The following is a 21645-nucleotide window of genomic DNA, read 5'->3' on the forward strand; positions in this document are numbered from 1 at the left end:
GAAAATGATGCCTTTCCTACGTACTGTGCAGATCACATGTGTGTCCTTGTTACATGTGGCTTTTAACTGTGGCCATGACACAGGAAGTACTGCACACAGGAAGAAGGAAGGGGCGTACACTAGGGGGAAATACATTGTCACATGAGGAATAATTACAGAAAAACATGTACATTACAACAAAAGGCCTCTAGATGGCAGCATATAACTAACTATACAAACGTCCATAGGAAAATGATATGGACAAAACAATCTATATAAATTCTCATCTATATAAAACTTTTATGCCCCATTGGGGCGGCACATTTAAAGTCGTGCGACCTTACAGTAGTAGAGGTCGCACGGCTTCCACACACCTTACGATAATCGTACGATCGCGGGATTTCCCACGATTATCGCAAGGTGTGTGGGGACCTTTACACGATTTTGGGAAGATAAGCCAGAGTTGGGAGGAATCTACCCCAATTTATTGTCGGATTGAAAACAAAGGAGAGGATTTGGTTCTATATATATCAACAAAGCGCTAATTGTTCCTCTGAAATATGGTGAGCAATAGGAGTCGGTGAGTGCGGCCAGATCTTATCTTTGAGCACGCTGGAGACTGGAGAGCACTGATTCACTAATTGTTGATGCATTCACGGACGTGGTGTTGATTATAAAAGTTGGAAGATATATCATCACATATTTCAAGGACTTTATTGTATCCAGAAGTAAACGACTTCACATATGGATATGTAGATTAAGAGGGAGTTATACATCACTTGTGAGGTTTAACATAGGATTTAATATATGTACACATTTTATGTACTAGCACATTTGTTTTTTCTATCATCAGCACAGGCATTGTGCAACACAGGTGTTGTGTAGGACACAAAATTGTTTATCACTTTGTGACCATTTCACATTTTATAATATTTTTCTCACATTTTAGGAATATTTTGAGTTTGAAGCGCAGTGCTATTTTCTTTTTTCCTTTGTTCACATCTCCTGCCTTCTCCAAACTCTTCACCCTTTAGTGAATAACTCTTTTGAAGTAATAAAGCCAAAGGATCAGCCAAGCAGCACGGCCAAGTAATTAGCTTTTTCTGAAGTTCAGTGATGATGGAGAGAGACCTATTTCTCTCATGACATGGAAATTCCTATGCTCTTCGGCTCTATCTAGTGGTGGGAATGCTGTGCGAATGGCATTTGCCTGTTGTATGTCTGGGTGAAAAATGTATATATAGACCCTTTAGTGTTAGGCCTTGTTCACACCAAATGCAGAGCAGATCCGGTCAGGTTTCTGCACACGCGGTGCAGTGGGTTGTGCCGCGTTTTTGATGCGTTCCGGGCCATTTTTTTTTTTTAGTTTAACATGGGCTTTCAGTGCGTTCCAGGCATTTGCATGCGTTTTTGATGCGTTTTCATGCGTTTCAGAGCAGGTAAAATAGGGCTTGCTGCAGTTTTTTCACCTGCTCTGGAACTGCACGCTGCAATGTGAACTAGAGCCCAAAATACCATTGGAATACATTTGATCCGGTCTGCAACTGCTCTGCTCTGCTCTGCACCTGCTCCGCACTTGGTGTGAACAAGGCCTAAGGAATCAATTTTCGGGGATAGGTAGTGTTAGAGATACTTACCAATATTTTAGTCCCAGATCCGCGGACGCTCTCACCCCCGCTCAAAGCCCACTTGACATGCACACTTTATAAGATGTCCCACCCCCCAAATAACCAGGAACAGCCCCCTCTTGCATCCGTGATCTATTTAATTAATACCGTTTTTTTGAGTGACTGCACAGTAATTAAAATAAACGTGATGCTGTGAGTCAGAGACACACCATTTTCAAGGACAGAGGTCAGAGATTTGGGACTGCCCCGGAAAATATGAGGCAGTTGGCATCTATGTTAGAGTAAGGCACATTTCACCTGCTCTGGAACTGCACGCTGCAATGTGAACTAGAGCCCAAAATACCATTGGAATACATTTGATCCGGTCTGCAACTGCTCTGCTCTGCTCTGCACCTGCTCCGCACTTGGTGTGAACAAGGCCTAAGGAATCAATTTTCGGGGATAGGTAGTGTTAGAGATACTTACCAATATTTTAGTCCCAGATCCGCGGACGCTCTCACCCCCGCTCAAAGCCCACTTGACATGCACACTTTATAAGATGTCCCACCCCCCAAATAACCAGGAACAGCCCCCTCTTGCATCCGTGATCTATTTAATTAATACCGTTTTTTTGAGTGACTGCACAGTAATTAAAATAAACGTGATGCTGTGAGTCAGAGACACACCATTTTCAAGACAGAGGTCAGAGATTTGGGACTGCCCCGGAAAATATGAGGCAGTTGGCATCTATGTTAGAGTAAGGCACTGGGAGATCAGTATAGCTCTTAGGGCTTGCTCACACCATCTCCATACCACATCTGGATGCGTTTGTGGGAACGTGTGTGTTTTAGATGCGTTTCGGTGCATTTTTTCAATTGGAAAGTTGTCTAGGTTCAGTCTCAATTAGACTTCTGGTGCGTTCTGGTGTGTTTACATGTGTAAACGCCTGCAGAAAAGATAGTGCATGCAGTACTTTTTTTAAATGTTCTGGAACTGAATGTAGGGTGTGAACAAGCCTCACTTTTAACCATAGGAATGAATGGGGGTGCATTTTTAGACCAGACAAAACCGTTCTGGTCTGGATCTGGTCCGGACATGGTGTGAATTGCCCTCAATGTTAAGGATTAAGCAGAACTCAAGCCTTTGTGTAAAATGACCTGTGAGCTCTGTTCAGTGCAGAAGTCCTGTGAGCACACCCCTGTTTGCATAATCACACCTGACTGTGGGCTAGCATTGGCCAGAGGAATTAGGTTAACTGAGGCTGGTCATCATTCAACCTGGGGGACTGGTGACATCTAGGGGAGAAGGTAAATTACTGGGGGGGGGATCCTTTTGAATGTGTGTATTGCAGCAAAATATTGATTTTGTATCACCAAATCAAGCACATGAAAGTTCTCAGGTGGTTCAACTTTCCAGCATCTATGAACAAAAAAAAATAATTTCAGCTAGACTAACAATTTAGGTAGTAACTGTTGGGGAGGAGGGTATATTTGTGAAGGGCTCACTTTAGGGGTTCAGGGGTAGGGTATAGTTTAGACTTTGAAGATACTTTGTTGGCACCAAAAGCGTCATGGCACAAACTAACAACAAAGAGCTCCCAGCATCAAGAACCAATGCATCGCTTTAATTAGACCTGGGAACACCCACAATTGTCCAACGAAGAGCTTGAGTCCATGGAAAGGTGAAGAGAATTGTGGCCTGGCATGTTTTCCCTACAGTCTCTGCAAATCAAACTAAGATGATAAAACTAGAAATGTGAATGTTCATCATTGCTGCATAAACTTTAGAAAACCACATTGATCAAACCTTGCTAAAGCAGTCCAGTGGGTCGGTTCCTGAAAAGCCGTAATCATGGATTCCCATCGGCGTGGTGGAAAATGTCTGTTGTTTTTCCAGCATCATTCCAATGTAGCACCAGGACAAAGCTAAAGAAGAATTACAACTATGCGTAAAAAACATATGACAAATCTTTGCACTTTAGTGTCACTGACATACACATTGTGACATGAATAAGCAGCATGGTTCAGGCATGTCTGGAACAGCAGACAAACATTTCTGCACGTCATTATATTTTTTGTCATGTTAAAGTGACACTAAACTCAGGAGTTAAAGGAGAACTATTGGGTTAAGGCTTTTCCCCATAGTTCTCCTTAGGGTAACGGGAGGACACAAACTAGCATCCTCCCGTCACCCTAGGCTCAGTATACCGCGAGCGGTAGCTCGCGGTATAGTGAGACGCCGCAGCTGAAGCGGATCCCGACAATTGTGCCGGCATCCGCCCAGCTGCGTGACTGACAGCTGGCTCTGCCTGTCTAGAGGCAGAGCCAGCTGTACCTGCCCCCTCCCCCGTCCGTTCCACCAGTCAGCACTGGCGGAGAGGGGGGAATCCAGCCCCTCCCCTGTCACAGCAGAGAGCCGTGACAGGATTGAGAGGTGAGCGAATGCCGGTATGTGTTCGCTCACCTCCCGATCTACTGAGCCGACCTGTGACAGTCTCATTGTCACAGGTCGGCTAGAACTATGAGGTGAGTGAAAAGCACTCACCTCATAGTTCTCCTTTAAATCTACAAAATGCACCAAAGTACCTTAACTATTAACAAAAATGTATCTTATTTGTGTATCACTCGGCTGTAGATCCTCAAATCATCTCTGAATTCATACTGACACTGTTCTTCCTTCTGGAGGGGGGCTACTTTTCTTCCCCATGGTCCCTGTGTGTTCTAAAGTAGGCACCGCTCCAAGCTCGATCCCGTGATGGACTACAATATCAATACACATTAGTAAACTAAACATGAGATTGTAGTCCATCACAGGAGTGAGCTTGGAGTGGTGACTACTTTATAACACACGCATGGACCATGGGGAAGAAAAATAGCCCCCCTCCAGAAGGAAGGACAGTGTCAGCACCAATTCAGAGATGATTTGAGGATCTACAGCCAAGTGATACACAAATAAGATACATTTTTGGTAATAGGTAAGGTACTTTAATGCATTTTTAGGAATTAGTGAGTTTAATGTCACTTTAACACAGCAAGCCAATGTTTGCTGGTGATCCCTCCTAACATTCCTAGATATATGAAGGCCATATATAGGTTGCATGCTGAAAATGTATATAATACTTATATAGCTATTAGGATTATAAATGTCTATCAAGTACATCTCATGTCCTGCAAGGGTAAAGCATCGGTTCATTTTGAAGACCTCACAGTTGTAATAGTCTTTGGTAAAAATAAACACTAACCAAATTTTTGTTTTCATTTCTGACTATGGAGTCTATCTATAACCAATTCACAAAGCCATTTGCCCCTAAATTTTTGGAACTTTCGTCTGTGCAGATACAAATATTCCTAGATATATGTTCTTTTCAGTTTGAATGTATGCAATCTATTTGCACAGAACGAACCTTTGAAGCGAACACAATTTACATATAAACTTGTTATGGTGCGGCCATAACAATATATAATATTTTTTGGCCACACCATGACAGTAACACTGCCCGAAATCCAGGTTGTGACTTTTTGTTTGGCCAGCCAATGTATAAACAGACCATGCGGAGCATACAGATAATCCAAATGTAACACGCGGAAGAGAAGTAAAGAAGCATTGAACAGGTTGTGTAATGCTGAGCGCTGCATGCAATGAGCCTTTAGCCAGCGGGAACGGTATCATAAATAATTGTAGCTGTAGTACCATCAAATGAATCACCTTCCAACAGCATGAAGTAACCATCGCTGTGTGCTTACACCACTTTTAATGTGACATAGGTAGTTTAAAAGAGGCTGATTGATATGAAGACACAGATGTCTGATATTTTGTGTAAGGTTTGACAGTCAATATATTATACTGTACCACCTTTCTACTCACTTCCTGTCTGGGTGACGGTTGTCGGGTAGAATGGGAAATGAGGAGAAATCTCTTTAACAGGGAGCCTTACAGCAATGAAAACATTACAGAGTATCTAACCATTTCACAATCAACACAAAACTAAAAATTAAAATAGCTATGGAGTTATGCATTAAATGGTATCTAAATCCAAAAATAATATACAGTATATTTCAGCTTTTTAGTCCAATCCAGTTCAGACCCACATAGCCATATTAAAAGGAGACCTATGAGGTGAGTGAAAATCACTCATCCTCATAGTTTGAACCGACGTGTGACAATGAAACTGTCACAGGTCGGCTCAATAGATCGGGAAGTGAGCAAACACATACCGTCGCTCGCTGACTTCTCGATTGTCTCCCTACAGTGAACGCTGACTGTCAGTCACGGCTCCCCGCAGGGATGCCCCGGTTCCTCTCTCAGATCCTCCAGCGCTGACTGGAGGAACGGACGGAGGAGGGGGCGGGCACAACTGGCTCTGCCTCTAGATAGGCAGAGCCAGCTGTCATTCACACAGCTGTGTGGATCTCGACAGCATTGGCGGGAACCGTCGCGGCTATGGCAGTCTCAGTATACCGCGAGTTGTAGCTCGCGATATACTGAGCTTTGTGTCATTGGAGGACGCTAGTATATGTCCCCCCCTGACCCTTAAGAGAACTATGGGGAAAAACACTTACCCCATAGTTCTCTTTTAAGTAAATGTAATTTACCAAATATAGGCAAATAGTCATATAAGGTAAATTACATCACGGCATCCCTTTGCTTACGTCAAGCTGCGGACTGGAAATTCCCCACCCGCAGCTGATACGATGGCATAAAGCTTAAATTTCATGTTTTTTAGAGGAGCTCCTTCCAGATTCAGAGAAGCTCAGGTTCCTTTTGACACTTTCCTTAATAAGTCTAAAATGTATTTGTTGCATTGGTGTAACCAAAGTGTCCCCATTGTATGAGGCTCTCCAGCTATCTAATGTGGCCTGCTTCAACACCTCATCTGCAGCCTGACTGAGCATCATGTGTGTAGAGATCAACCAGATAAAATAAATAGAAAGTATGAACGGAAAAATACATCTGACCTCAAAGAACTTAATGCAACATAACAAAAGGTTCTATATAAACAGAAACCTGCCGCTGACATAACAGACACTGTGTCCATTGTGATGCAGACAAAGTTCACACTACCTCTGTAATGACTGCGGGAGGACCACATTATTAGATGTGGTGGCTGCATTAGTTTTATTTTTCAGGGTTTTTTCCCTTTATTTTCACCTGGTGGTTTTTGATGTTCTCCTAAAGCTAAGTTCACACATTAACAGGAAAGGTAATGTTGAACGCTGAACAATGCACCCAAAGCAATAACCTTTCTATAACATAACCAATAACATTTCAGACATGTTCAAGTCACAAAGAAAAACCCTTTTCAAACATCCTCTTTACTTTTTTTTTATAGTTAACAATTTAAAGGTAAAGTGATGAGGAGGCAGTGAGGTGTAGTTAGTTTGTGGTGTGATATTTAGAGGCTGATCTATAACTCTCCTACCCAGCGTATAGATGGGGATGGGCGAATGCCATTTGCACAGTGCTACCACCTCTAGATGGCACTGAGGAAATTCCTATGCTCCTCAGCGCCATCTAGTGGTGGTAGTGCTGTGCAAACGGCACTCGACAAGCTATACACTGGGTGCAAGAATGATAAATTAGCCCCCTGGTGTTTTTTGTGTGATTTCTGTTGTCCTTTTTGCTCCATTGTATAGACCCAACCATCTTTTTTAGGTCAATATCATGGATTCCTATGATACCATCTCTCATGGTCCAGCTGAAGATTATTTTGGATATTGCACAAGTACTGGCTGTATCCAATTGTCTCGCAGAGATTTTCCAAAGGGAACTTTCACACCCTGTACTTTGAGTTGACAAACGTACCCACTGGAGTTCCGTGATTATGTCCACATTAGAGTGTCAACTTTTGATGCCTTGCTGGAGGTCCTTAAACCCCGGTTGGTGTGATCCAGATCCAATAGGAGAAGCCTTGGTTCCTCCTGAGTCTTTGCCCTGGCCTGTAAACGATTTCTAACTACATCTCAACCGCACTATAAATTTCTTAAATTTAAGGTGCACTTCCATTAACGTGAATGAAGGTGGATGACAAACAGCACCACCTGCCTAACGCAACATGCAGGATCAATTTTGATGCAACACAAAGCAACACAGTGATTTGTACATGTGAGCTACACTGCCACCTGTCCTTTTAAACTTTACTACTGAATGTTGCTTTAAAATCACAGAGGAACGCCAGTGTGAACCGGACCTACTTGAGGCTAAAATGTAATGGTTACATAGGTGTACCTGCAGTGTTTCCATTGTGTGGTGGGCTCTAGCTATCTAATGTGGGTTGCTTCAGCACCTTATCTGTGACCAACCTAATCACCATGTTTAAAAAGTGAGATCAATTACATATTATAAAAAGGAAGTATAAAAGAAAGAATACATCTGACCTCAAAGAACTTAATGCAACATAACAAAAGGTTCTATATAAACAGAAACCTGCCGCTGACATAACAGACACTGTGTCCATTGTGATACAGACAAAGCTCACACTACCTCTGTAATGACTGTGGGAGGACTTCACAGCGTCACGGAGCAACATCAATGTCTTGTTAAAAAATAACAATCGGCTCTGTTCAGGTTCTTCTTTTATCATGAAGATTTCATCTACCCTAAAATAGAAATACTGGGTTATGCAGGGTAATAAAAGATATTGGGTTTCAAATTAAAATGAGTTGATATCAGTAAGCATTATCAATAAGCACTAATATGAATGTTGCTTGTACGGTTTTGACATCCGTAAAGTGACACTAAACTCAGGAGTTAAATCTTAAAAATACATTCAAGTATCTTAACTATTTACAAAACTGTATCTTATTTGTGTATCACTCGGCTGGAGATCCTCAAATCATCTCTGAATTGGTGCTGACACTGTCCTTCCTTCTGGAGGGTGGCTACTTTTGTTCCCCATGGCCCCTGTGTGTGTTGTAAAGTAGCCACCGCTCCAAGCTCGCTCCTGTGATAGACTACAATCTCATGTTTAGTTTACTCATTTGTATTGAGATTGTAGTCCATCACAGGAGTGAGCTTGGTGTGGTGGCTACTTTACAACACACATAGGGACCAAGGGGAGCAACAGTAGCCACCCTCCAGAAGGAAGGACAGTGTTAGCACCAATTCAGAGATGATTTGAGGATCTACAGCTGAGTGATACACAAATAGGATACATTTTTGTAAATAGTTAAAGAACTTTAATGTATTTTTTAAGATTTAACTCCTGAGTTTAGTGTCACTTTAAGTTCCTAAGGGGCTAATTGATACATCTCCCATTCAGCGTATAGCTGGGTGAATGCTGTTTGCGCAGCACTGCTGCCTGAGATGGCAATGAGGAGCTTAGGAATTCCTATCTGTAGAGTTATAAATCAGCTCCTATGTAACTGCATCAATCTCCTCCACTAAAGCACAATTATTACAGCCCCTTAACAATTATTACAGTCCCCTAACACATTCTGTGGTAGTGCATTACCACATACACGATAAACCTTTATGTTTAAATCAGCTAAATACATTCCATGTACATCAAAACAAAACGTGTAAATTGTCTTACAGTTTTTTCCTTGCTTTTAGCCTGAGTATTGAGTGTTGACCCACTGCTTCTAAAAAGAGAGTAAGGGTCTTTCTTTGCAGCATGCTTGCAGGGGACAGGCCTTTCTACTCAGGCTATGGCTGCTTGCTAATGAGATTGATTGTAAGACTTTGAAAACCTTTTGTATTGCACCTGGAATATATTTAGCTGATTTAAACTGAAAGTTCAGTTTGGCATTAATGTGGAGTATTTTGTGTATTAACATTCGTGCTGAAACGCACCACACAAAGTACTGTGTGTTACTTTACTGTGTAATAAAATGCAAGTTTTACCTCTATGAATAGGTGAGAACTCAGGCCTAAACGTCAGAATCAAAAATTAAAAACTGCTTGTGGTTTTTCTCTTCTTTTTGACTCTGAGAGCCCCAAACATGAGGTGCCCACCATGCAAACATCTACTACTAGTTCTAAATTCAGAGATTTCCCGTGGCACAATTTGCTCCTCTGTGCTGATCTCAGAGACTAGGCATGTTTAAATACCAACAATGTAATACCAGGCCCTCCACACAATGACTCCACACCATGACTTGACCTCCTGGTATCTCTTTACAATCTAAGATCTTACATCTTCCATGGAACCAAACTGCCCCACCAAAGTTACTATGCTTGGTATTGACTTACCGCATACAGAGAGAGGCCATTGTGAAAAACCAGCTCCTTTTCTCTTCCAATGAGATCTATAAAAAGAAACAGTGAAAGCAAAGCATAAATGTTAGTTTCAGGTTCCCTAATTAACTCTACGTATTATATCCACTGATTAACATACAGAAGGGGTTTATTAACATCTGTGATTTCTCAGTTGAATTTCCATCATTGGAGCCTATAGGCACACAACATTTTGCACCCACTGCTAAGATCCATGCTGCACGCCTGTGCTGGAATCTCCTTTTTTATACAGAACATTTTCGTGTTTTACTGGCAATAGTATATTGTGACCATGTGTAAATGATCTCATAGGAGACCGTAATTCTACTGATGATGGGAAATGTGGCAAATGTGAGGCCAATGTCTATACAGAGATGGTAGTCCTCTCTTTGTCCCTGTGCCTAATGGTATTTCTGGTCCTGGATTATTTTACCACCACTTCAATGTCATCTATTAATCATGTTAGAAGGAGCAGTAGACAGTTAAAAAATGGTTGCATTATATTGGCTATACCATATTATTATTATTATACAGGATTTATATAGCGCCAATAGTTTGCACAGCGCTTTACAATATAAGAATACCATAGAAAGGCTTTTCACATTATGGTTGTGATTTACGAGATCTGGAGCAGAGTTTACCGAATTACCTTAACTTACCAAGTTACCTGTAGAAAGCCGAAGCTGGCCGACCGACAGCCTGCTTCTGACAGCTGGGCGGAGCCAGCCGTCATCTCACGGCTGGCTCCAGCCACTTGCAGAGAGATCAGCGTCCCTGGTTATCAGTTAACCAGGGATGACATCTGTCATTACACACTGAGAACCCAGCGTGGCCGCTATGATATCACAACGGCCTCTTCGGGTTCTCAGTGTGTAATGATAGATGGTGTCCCTGGTTACCTGATAACCAGGGACGCTGATCTGTCATTACTCTCCCGGACGCTCTGGGAGTCTGATATGGCTCCCGGCCGCCCAGGAGAGAAACACATTCTCCCTGAAAGGTTTACTCTGCTCGATCGAGCAGAGTAAACCTTTCATTGCGATCTGTTTTGTTTTTTTTCTGACATGGGGCCGCTGTCAGCAAAAAAAAAAGCCAGCATAGGAATGCATAGCTAGATTCCTATTGGCTATTTCACTTTGCAATAGCCAATAGCAAACTAGCTATTGCACCTGCCCACTGCTGCTGTCAATCAGCAGAGGGGGACCTGCAGTTCTCCATCAGGTCCCCGTCTGGTGATTGACAGCAGCAGAGGGCGGGTGCAATAGCTAGTTTGCTATTGCGAAGTGAAATAGCCAATAGGAATCTAGCTATGCATTCCTATGGTGTTTTTTTCTTTTTTTTATTCTGACGGCAGCAGAACCGCCCAGCCAATAGAAAACAGTGGGGCGGAGCTAGCTGTCACTGCTATCTTCGCCCAATCGTTTTCTATTTTATTTTTTAAAACTGTTTTTCTATTCTGCTCGGTATCACAGAGGTACCGGGCAGAATAGCCGAGCCGAATGCCACTGCTGTCACTGCTGTTCGGCATTTATGAGAATAGGCCGAACAGCAGCAAGTAGCCTGATGGAGGTTCGGCTCAGCCGATCCAGATGTTGGATCGGCTGAGTCGAACTCCTTCTGCACTCCGGGTCGGCCGAACATGCTGAGCATGTTTGGCCGACCGGAAGCCACCCGATGTACTGCTGATTTTAGTCGGTGTATGGCTGAAATCAGCCGTACATGCCTGAAGTGAATAGCCGAACAGCGTTCGGCTCACTTCACTTCGGGTCGGCTATTCATTCGGCTGCCTGCGGCAGCTCAGTGGTTAGACCACTTAGTTTTTAATAGAGTAGAGAGTGATTAGAACACCTTTCAGGTTTTTATTACTGTCTGTGTCTTCATTAAAGAGGGGTATCTTCCCTGTTTGTCCTGATGACAATTATCACTGAAAGTGAAAGAAAATCCCAAATTTTGGGTTGTCACCAGAACAGGAATAGATGGAAACTCTTCCAATGGGGACACCAGTTCTAGTGACCCTGCTGACCAGGGATTTCCCTCACTTGGCTATTGGACAGGAAGTGATGGGAGACTCACCAATGGGACACAGATGGCAGAAGAAAAACGAACATGGATTATATCCCTCCCTGACTCTATCCAAAACTAAAAAAGTTTAAATGTTAACGTAAACCTGTGCTGAGGGTAATATGTAGGCAATCTTTGCTGCCCTTCCTCTGATAATACTGATTACCTGGCTGTCACTGGCTTTGTTGATTTGAGTCACCGACTCAGAACTAGGATGCAGCAACCTAAACTCCATGCAAGGTCTGCTTTTTGACAGAACTCGCCCTTGCTGAAATGCAGCATAGACATTTCAAAAACACCTGAAGGGCTGGGGGAAGATAGATAATATGATTACCATTTCTCCAGCTTCCATAGTGCAAGGGTTGACATAATTCTCCTGTCATCAAGATCCCGAGGAATGCTGAGTACTTTAACCCTTCAAAGGAGAGGTTGCAGGATAGTGCTGAGATGATTTTCTCAGCAGAATTTGGAGTATTCTACCTTCCACGGATCTTACTCAATTGAGGTTGATATCACCCTCACCTAGTCACAATGTGCAAAAGTAAAGAAAAAGGTAAGTACACTATCCAACTTTTTTCCTTCTACAGGTGTTTTTGAATATTTATGCTGCATTTCGGCAAGGGGATGGGTGGGCTCATTTAAAATGCTGGACTTGCATTTATGCTGCAAGGTCCACTATAAGTCAGAACTCCTGGATTTTCATATCTTACAGGTCAGTGACTAGAAACAAGTGCAGATCATATGTGCACAAACATCAAGAGTTACTTATAGTTAAAGCCCCATGCTAGTCAACTTTCTGAATAGGGTTAGGACCTCAGTCAAGTTTTTCCTGCTCCAGAGAAACACATGTAAGAGGCGCTGGGGTTTCTTTGTTTATTCAAGTCTTTCAGATGCAAGGATGTTTGCAAATAAGCTCACTTGATTTAGTAAGGCAGCTCCCAAACAAAACAGGGCAACCTTGCTGTGTACCCAGAAGTAACTCAATATTTAGAAATAAAGGCGACAAATTAAAAGGTGAAATAATCCAAAAGCGCCTTTAATTGTTCATAATTCCATCAAGCAAAAGCACCCAACACATTGTGGGGGCAACAACACTCCCCCTTTTAAGGACTACAAGACAGACATAAAGCATACTGGGTAAATTCTCAATAATGATAAATAGATTTTCCGATTTATCTTCATTGAGAAGTTATTTCTAAACATTGAGGTTTTTTCCTATGTCTGTGCTCCCTCACTGCCCGCCATGCCATGCCACCATGCCACCATTCATATTCTTCTATAATACACTCTGGTGCACAAACAGGCATACTGTTTGCCTAAGGACACACCTTTATTTATCCGTCAACACACAGCAGGAATTATAAATATAATTATATAACATGGATTTTTATAGCTGCTGAAATATAACGTAAAACGAAATGTGGACGACTCTTGCTGGTACAGCGACTTCTACAATTTGTCCGGTGAATTAAACTCTTGTAAGCGAAACGAAGCGATAGAAAAACACACACCTTAATTCCAAGGATGGAATTGTTCAGTGAGCAAATATGTCACACCTGAATTTATATAGCCATCTCTAGCTCCTCCCAAATACCTTCATCTTATAGTTACCCAAGGTATACTAAGGGCTGTAAAGTGTACCTGTCACACACATGGGGCATGTAGACATTTTGTAAACTGAGCTGCAACAATGTTATCATAGCTCCCAACTGTTCCTTATTTGGAGGGACAGTCCCTCTTTTGGAACCAAATCCCTCTGTCCTTCTGTGCTTTTCAATTTTTCTTCTTTTTGGGTCTGCTGTACAGACCCAAACGAATAAACAACTGCTCTGAACATTTCACCTTCAAATGATCTAATCTGTTATTTTCAAAAGGGAAAATAGCAGTGAGAACAGCACCAGAGGGTTGAAGTAATTGCTTTTTCACATTAATTCTTCATGGCCAGCATGGCCAGGGGTGTGTCATGGGTGTGCCTAAAAACTTTCTGCCAAGGGTTTGTTTAGACCAGAGCTGCGTGCGGTTGCTCAGCTGCATTGTAATGGATTTTGTAATTGTATTGCCATTTTACCGCCATTTTACCGCGATTGATGCGTTTTAGGGTTTTTTTTGGGGATCAAACGGGATTTCATGTGCGTTCCAGTGCGTGTGCATGCATTTTCGATCCGTTTTTATGCATCCTAGTGAAATTCAATGCAGCTAAGATAGGGCAAGCAGTATTGTTTCTGACTGCATCGGAACGGACTGCACTGGTGTGAATAGAGCACCAGAAATTTCATAGGAAAGCATTGTTATGCATTTTGGCTGCAGCAGCCAAACTGAACGGACTGCATCACACAACTACAGTTGGTGTAAACTAGCCCTAAACTCAGAATATAGAGAAGTATGATTTTACTAGTTTTCAGCAAATTACTAGGTTCCATGCACTGAAATAGTATCTCATCTCATCATAAATTGACCAGTAGGCCCTGCAATTGCTATAGGGCCCAGCAGAAAATGGGACCCAGTACTGTCCCCTCTGGATTTCCCCAGGCAGCGTTAGCATTTTCAAATAATTGTGAGTAAAAGGAATGCATGTGCACTTGTTCCAATAACGGTCAGATTGAAAGGTCAAGCCATCCAAAATGAATATTTTGAGTAGGTAGACTGAAGTTAGTACTGAATGTTGCTTGTTTTATACTGGTACACGTTTCACAATATGTCCATGAACAGAACATAATCGTCACATGATCTGTCTGATTTTCATCAGATAAAATAACAATTGCAGTCATTTCAGCACTGTCATTTATAAAGATAATCCTTTATCACCCATTTTAGGAAAAAAATGATTGGCCAGGCTACATATTTTTCCCTTGAAATAAAGATGTCTTACATTACATACATGTGCACTCTATTCAAACTGAATTCTGCAGTTAAATGTACTAATATTTATTGCAAATGGTCATTCAACTGTTAAATCTTCCCAATGGTATCTTATGCTTCATGAGAAGGTGAAAATTGGTTATCCTGGGGTGGTCTATAAAGATTTTGCTATTGGGATCTATTATATATAGTTATGTTGCTGATTGTCACTTTATATGAAACTAAAATACTCATATAAGAATACATTAGTTTTGCCATATTTTGATAAGCCTTTAGCAGAGGTAATGGCTGCATGATACCTGTGACTTTGATAGGATCAGTATGTCTATAATGTACCCTCAACCTCAACAGACTTTCTTGGTTAACCTACATTGAGGACAACCAGGCAGTTTTCATGCTGACAGCCTATTTGTCCCCCATAAGACATGTCCCTGCTTCCCTGTCCCCCATGTGGCTGCTAGGAAGAATAATGACCAATCCGTGCAATCATTGAACCGACCAAAGGCTAATGTCTGGCCAATATGTAATTTCTCACAGTAGTTTAATTGAAATTGTGGTCGGCATCTAAAGAATTGTCCTCCTCTGAATGCAAATGTTAAACCTTGCCAGGAACAGCAATGCAAATGTCACATTGAGCAAAGGGAAATAACCCAAATGCTACATTTATGTATGCCTGATAAACAAGCTAGAACAAATGAACTTTGTTTTCTGTACAAATATGTTTGGTATTACAATCTTACAGCACCAGTTTGGCAGGAGCCGGTTATGACCGTTGTGGGGCAATATCTATATCTCTGCCTATGACTTCCCACCTGGCTACATTTCCCAAACCACAGAGCAAGGGAGATTTACAAACCACTGTGCTGGTCAGCAACCTATCTGGAGTCACAACTGTGCATTCCCTTTCAGAAGTGCATCTTTTTATAAAGAATTTGTATAGAATTAAACAATTTACACATACAGTTCTCAGGTAGTCCCTGTGCGACTTTTGTTAATGTCACCCAATGACTTTGCCTTTTGTAACACAGAACTCTATGCTTATGTGTGCATACAGAGTATTGTCAGTATACAAGACCTACATGCTAAGAAAGTGGCCCCAAATCTCGGACCCGTGTTTATAAAGGTGGTCTTTTAGCATCTACTGCAGAGGGTGGTCTTCTGCACATTCATAAGAGGCAACTTCTAAGCACTTGGAAAGATGAATATTGCATATAATGAGGAATTTTTAAATGTCGGGGCTCTGCACACAAAAGGAGGGTCCTTCTGCATTTTGGGGAGTCTGCACACAGAGGAGTCATTCACACTGAAGAAGGGTTGTTCTGCACAATGAAATAAATTTGCATTCTGAGATTATTCCTTCTGTGCAACAATGGGGGCTACACAGAATTCAGGCAGAAAGGGTTCTTCTGCATTTAGAGAGGAACCCTTCTGTACAACTATGGGGGCTGCACAAAATTCAGATGGGAAGAGTTCTTCTGCACTTACAGATGAACCCATCTGTACAGCCATAGGGGCTGCACAACATTTAGGCAGGGAGGGTTCTTCTGCACTTAGAGAGGAACTGCTCTGTACAACCAAGGGGCTGCGCATAAAACAAGTGGGAAAGGTGCTTCTATATACAAATAGGATCACCAAAGGAAAGTAAAATGTAGGAAGGAAGTATCTAATAGCATAGTTCATTAAATGCCTTTGGCTGACAAACAATCCAGGAGCTTGTAATTCTATAGCAACTGATAAAGAATGTCAATGATCATGTTAGCTGACTAGAAAGGACCCTTCCGGGGCTTGGTCTGAGATCAAGACCCAGCCCTGTCACATAGAACAAACCAGTACATGTTGTTCTCACATTTAGCCAATTACAATACAGCAAACTTATGCACTGGGTTCCCTGCATATTCAACATACCGCTGAAGGCTTATTATAAATATATAAAAAAAATACATATTATATCTTATGTATTCAAACAGCAGTAGGGCCCTGTACCATGTTAACCATTAAGTAATGCAAAAGCTTGGAGTTTAGGTGGTATTCTTTATTGGCTAACTTACAGTTCTAAATGATGCAAGCTTTTAGGGGCCATTGGGGTCCCTTCTTCAGGAATAAGCTTGCATTTTTTAGATTTTAAGTTAGCCAGTCATTTTAAACTCCAAAATTTCTGCATGTTTTAAAATATAAACATGCCACAATTTCCAATATGCCAGTTGAAACCTGACTCCACTTTACATTTTTTTTAAACTGACCTTGTGTTTGCCGAAGTCGAGGGCCTTATCATACAGATTAATGCCAGTCACCATTTTCTCCATGCTGTCCTCTTCATTCAGCAACCCCACATCATAGGCATGGGCATAGCCCTGCTCTGCCAGGCAGCGGGCAGCCCTAAGCCTGGGCTCCTTGCTGCCCCTATCCTCTACATCCAGGCCCATCAGATGGGATATCCTATCTGTGCAGTGTGAAGCCTCTTCCTCCAAATTCAGCCTGTCATACACATATGCCAGGTTGGCCCATGCATTTAAGTTATCGGTTTCTTGCTTGGTGATGTTATCAAAGATCTCCTTGGCACTATCAATCTCATCTAGATAGAAAGAAAATACCCCAAGCAGATTTCTGATTGCAGAGTGGTGGAAACTAGAGTCAAATTCTATCTGGAACTGAAGGGCATCACGTTTTAGTTTGATGTCCCGTCTGCGAAACTCTGCTGGGGTGCAAGATTCAAAGTTCAGATTCATTTCCAAATGGAAATGACCAGGAATATATTCAAATTCATCTATGAGAGTTTCTATGTCCACACCGGGCTCTTCTTCCATGGCTGCAGAGCTAGTAAATCCCTTTAGTCTTTCCTGCTCGGTGTACCTGTATATCTGGTCTGAGTCACCTGTAGCCTGGGAGGAGTTTTACATGGGAGAGGCGGCTGTGTACAATTCCCTCCTCACCCCTGTGACTTATGCACAGATTTGACTAATCAATGCATTCACTATACCTCTCTGCTTCTCATTACAGTGTCCTATGGAGCATAAAATTAGTACTAAAACAAGATTAATATACGCACCATATAATGCATTGGCTTCTTGGAAATGTAACAGATGATTTAAGAGGATTTATTATCGCAGACGTTGCAAAGTCCCAGAGAAAGTTGTAAAGTTAAACGCTATAAAGTTGAACATCATTGAGCTGTTCAGTTAATAGTTATGGGTCTATAAAATGTGCTATGACAGGACTAAGCTGGAAGCAACATGTGGACTCCAAGAGGATAAATGCAAATAACATCTTAGAGACTCATCTCTCTGCCACTCTGCTCTTTCTTAGCTTATTTAATCATGTCCCTTTGTAGGACTAATAAAGCAAGCTACTGTTAAAAAAGACACAAGAAGCTTGGCAACATCATAGGAGACATGAACCAATGGCAAAATAAAAAAAAAAAACAGTATCTCTCCCTACACAGAATTGTCAGCTCTCTTTAACAGCTCCAACACACACTGACAATATGGCTGCTGTGAACCTAACCTTTTTTAGAAGGGTATCCATTACTTCAAATGATTGGCTCTTGTGACCCAGCTGACCATAGAAAAGGGGATGCACTGCATTGTAGGTTGTTCTGGCTGCGAACCTGTGAACTGTTATGCTCAAAGTTCAGGATTTGCAAATCTCGTGAATCCTATGGATTCACCTTGAACCCATAGTAGAGGTAAACTCGAACCTCATCCCCATTGTCAAGCTGCAGTTTTAGTGACATTGGTTTGGTGTGGCTGTCTCTTTCTCAAAGTATATTACAAACTCTTTTCTGCACACGCATTCAAGCAGTTGAAGGGCTATTATAATCCTGATGCTTTTTCCGACTGTTCTGTTGGAGAAAGGGATTAGAACCATTTGCCATATTAAAGTATAATTAAACTCTCCCTTTGTTTTTGCATATATCTACTGCTAGAGAGCAATAGATATATGCAAAAACATTTTTTTTTTTTTAAAGTTACCAAAAAGATCATTACTTACCCCGTTCACCGCCGCTCGCTTCCGTCTGAAGATCTGGAGCTTCTCAGGCGGCTGAGCAGAATGATGTGGCGAGCGCATGTGCAGCATGTGCCGGGGAAAAGAGGAGAAACTCAGTGTAAGTCAATGCACGCAGTCAGGAGCATGTACGTCGGACAGACACCATGAGACACAGGAGACACAACAGTCAGCGCTGGGTCAGAGACCGGCACCAGTGTTGGAGAGATTGCTGAATACAAGTGGAAGGAAGAAGATGATCGGACCAAGAGGCATCATTTAAGGTAAGTCCTTAAAGCAGCATGGCGAGGGGAAGAAAAGTTTTGTGACTTTAATGTCACTTTAAGTCAACTAAGCCGGTATTGCTGTGTCTCTATCATCTGCCTATTTAGTGGGGTAAGTAAGGCTTGAGGGGGTATACTGCAGTGGAAAATATTCACACTGTCATACCTGGGGTCTATGTATCTAAAGGGGGAGCTCCAAGGGTGGTCTTGTTCGCGATCATTTTTAGTGAGGAACTGGAGCAATTCATGTAGCAGAGACTATCTGTCTGAGCTCGCCAAACCATTAATTTCAACAACAACCTTCCTATAAGATTATATGTACATTAAACATATTGCAGGCATGTTATTTACCTGTAAGACTTCCACAAGTTTCCCTTGTGTAGACATCCAAAAGCCCTAAGATTGCCATCTTAAAGATTCAGCAGACTTAGAACTGTCATTTAAGTGACAATCTATAATATTCCCCTATGCTCCTTCCCCGGGAGCTACATCATATTTTATGGAAAGGAAAAACACTGCAAGTAAGCATTTTAAATACTTGATTTTCTGTACTTTTATCTGCATTTTTTAAAAAGATGACAAAATGGTTAGTTGTCTCAGTCGAGCATAAGCCCCTCAAGATTTCCTAAAGTGCACAGGCACCTAACCAAAGCAATGGGAAGAAGGGGAATGTGGAAATACTCTAGGTACAATTACAAATTCTCTAATAGAGTCCAGTGTAAATGTCAATAAAAACTCAAATATAATGGCGGCTAATGCGCTCTTATATATGGTATAGAGCTGTTCTTCAGTGACTTTATTACACATGAGAAAGATGGAAGTGAGTATTTGCTTACTAGGTCAAAGTATGTTTGCTAATGAAAGAAGTTTCACTCTTGCAACTTGCAAAGTATTTTCCCGATCACATTACACTGAGTGTCTTCATTCTTCCCTGAGGGGAGAGGAGGAAGAGATGACAAGAAGACAAGTGACAAGAGAGGGGGTGGAAGGTGAGTCCACAAGACGAAGATGACAGAGGAGGGTGTGGAGATGACAAGGGAAACAGGCATGACCTGACTAGAGGCTCCTGTAGAGGAGACAGGAAATCCAGCAGCTGAACCCGAGGTTGGCAAATGTACATCATTTCTGAGAAAAGCTGCAAGTTTTAGTAATTTGTCATATATATTTGTCTAACTTTCAACCCTGATGAACGTCACAATAAAATAATTGTTTTCATGTATATGTATCTATTTATATACACATACCTTTATTAAAAGGGTCTTCTGGCTGGTCCAGTGAAGTCTTAGGCCCCGTTCACACCAGGGTGGTTCAGCCGCGCGGATTTGGCCGTGTGGCTGAACCACCAACATGAACGATTCCATACATTGCTATGGGGACCGTTCATGAGACCGCGCGATCCGAACCACCTCCCGCCCGAATTGCTCCCTGACCCCTTTTTGCTGCGCTGATCAGTGCGGTTTCTATAGAGCTTTTAATGGAACCAGGCTGTACAGCAATTAGAAATACCCCAAAAACCGACCTTTTAAAATCCATGCAGAAACCGCGCTGATCCGCAACCACCCTGGTGTGAACAGGGCCTTAGGTCCTTCATTATCTTCTTCTAGGTGGTGGCAGTGGGCTGACCTTCATTCTGCACCAACATGTGAGCACCATGAGGTGTGTCCATGACACTCTGGGCTCAGAAGAAGTGGGTTGAATGATGCTGATCGTCATTTAACCCAAATGATTGGCAACGTCTAGTGGCAGAAAGGAATTACAGCTGGGGAACCTCCGGATTAAAGGTGAACATTAGCACGCCTCCTCTATAGGTAGTTAGGAATGAACCCCAAAATGGGATAGCAGGCTAACATTTCCATCTCGGGGTCTGGTTATTGCTGGATGGTGAAAAGAAAAAGAAGTCACTTTAGTTATTCTACCTTTTATTGCTAAAATCAATTTTTGGAGAGAGGGTTTAGAGGTGTAGGATTCCCAAAATAGCTCAAAAATAGGACAGATACTCTGGTATTAGAAGGCCCTTTAATATTGGACTCTTTGTAATTGCTAGCCTTGTGAGAGCAGCCATATTGAGCAATGCACCCATAAGAATAGTCACAGTCCTCCTTAAAGCATACCTTTATCCCCTTCGACTAAAAATCACATCAGCATACAGCTCTGCATACTGATCTGAAATCATCTCACATCTCACATCATCTCTCATTCGCTAAACAAACATATTCTTATTTTACTTACAATTTCTTTTTTTTCCACTTGGGCACAAATGATGTAATCGTACTCAAGCATTGCCTCCTGGGAAGGTTACATCAGCAGAGCATTGTAATCATCTGTAATCTCATGAGATCTCAGGGAAAGGCATTTTCCTCCCCTGAGATGATGTGCATGGTGCAGAGTTCCAGGAAGTAAAGGGAGATCTAGTAACCTGCCCTTAGTTAAAATGGCCAATGTCAGAAGACTCGGGAAGAAAATAAAAATAAGGTATGTAAAAAATAAAAACCCTGCAATTATCAAGAAGTATGTGATTGTAGATTGTCATTACTAAACCTTTCTAAATGTGCCTTTGTTGTTATTTTGAAGATATGGGTAAAGGTCCACTTTAAGTTGCAGATAGATTTCTATAATTAGCCAGGCCCTTGATCCTTTGATATCAAAGATACCTTGATCTG

The 21645-nt window shown here is 41.9% G+C and overlaps 1 protein-coding gene across 1 annotated transcript in view; it reads right to left on the reverse strand.

The window, feature by feature from the left end:
- Window positions 1-17561, reverse strand: part of TTC22 (tetratricopeptide repeat domain 22) — a 25062-nt gene extending 7501 nt beyond the window's left edge. Inside the window, exons 1-4 of the mRNA XM_018563978.1 lie at window positions 16961-17561; window positions 9777-9832; window positions 8067-8182; window positions 3393-3511 (exon numbers count right to left, since the gene is read on the reverse strand). Of these exons, the coding sequence (XP_018419480.1) occupies window positions 3393-3511; window positions 8067-8182; window positions 9777-9832; window positions 16961-17524 (855 nt within the window). The 5' untranslated portion in view covers window positions 17525-17561. The remainder of the gene's footprint in view (window positions 1-3392; window positions 3512-8066; window positions 8183-9776; window positions 9833-16960) is intronic.
- Between the last annotated feature and the right edge of the window lie 4084 nt (window positions 17562-21645).

This window comes from Nanorana parkeri, unplaced genomic scaffold (genome assembly GCF_000935625.1).
Source record: "Nanorana parkeri isolate BGI_ZX_2015 unplaced genomic scaffold, ASM93562v1 scaffold715, whole genome shotgun sequence".
Taxonomy (NCBI): domain Eukaryota; kingdom Metazoa; phylum Chordata; class Amphibia; order Anura; family Dicroglossidae; genus Nanorana; species Nanorana parkeri.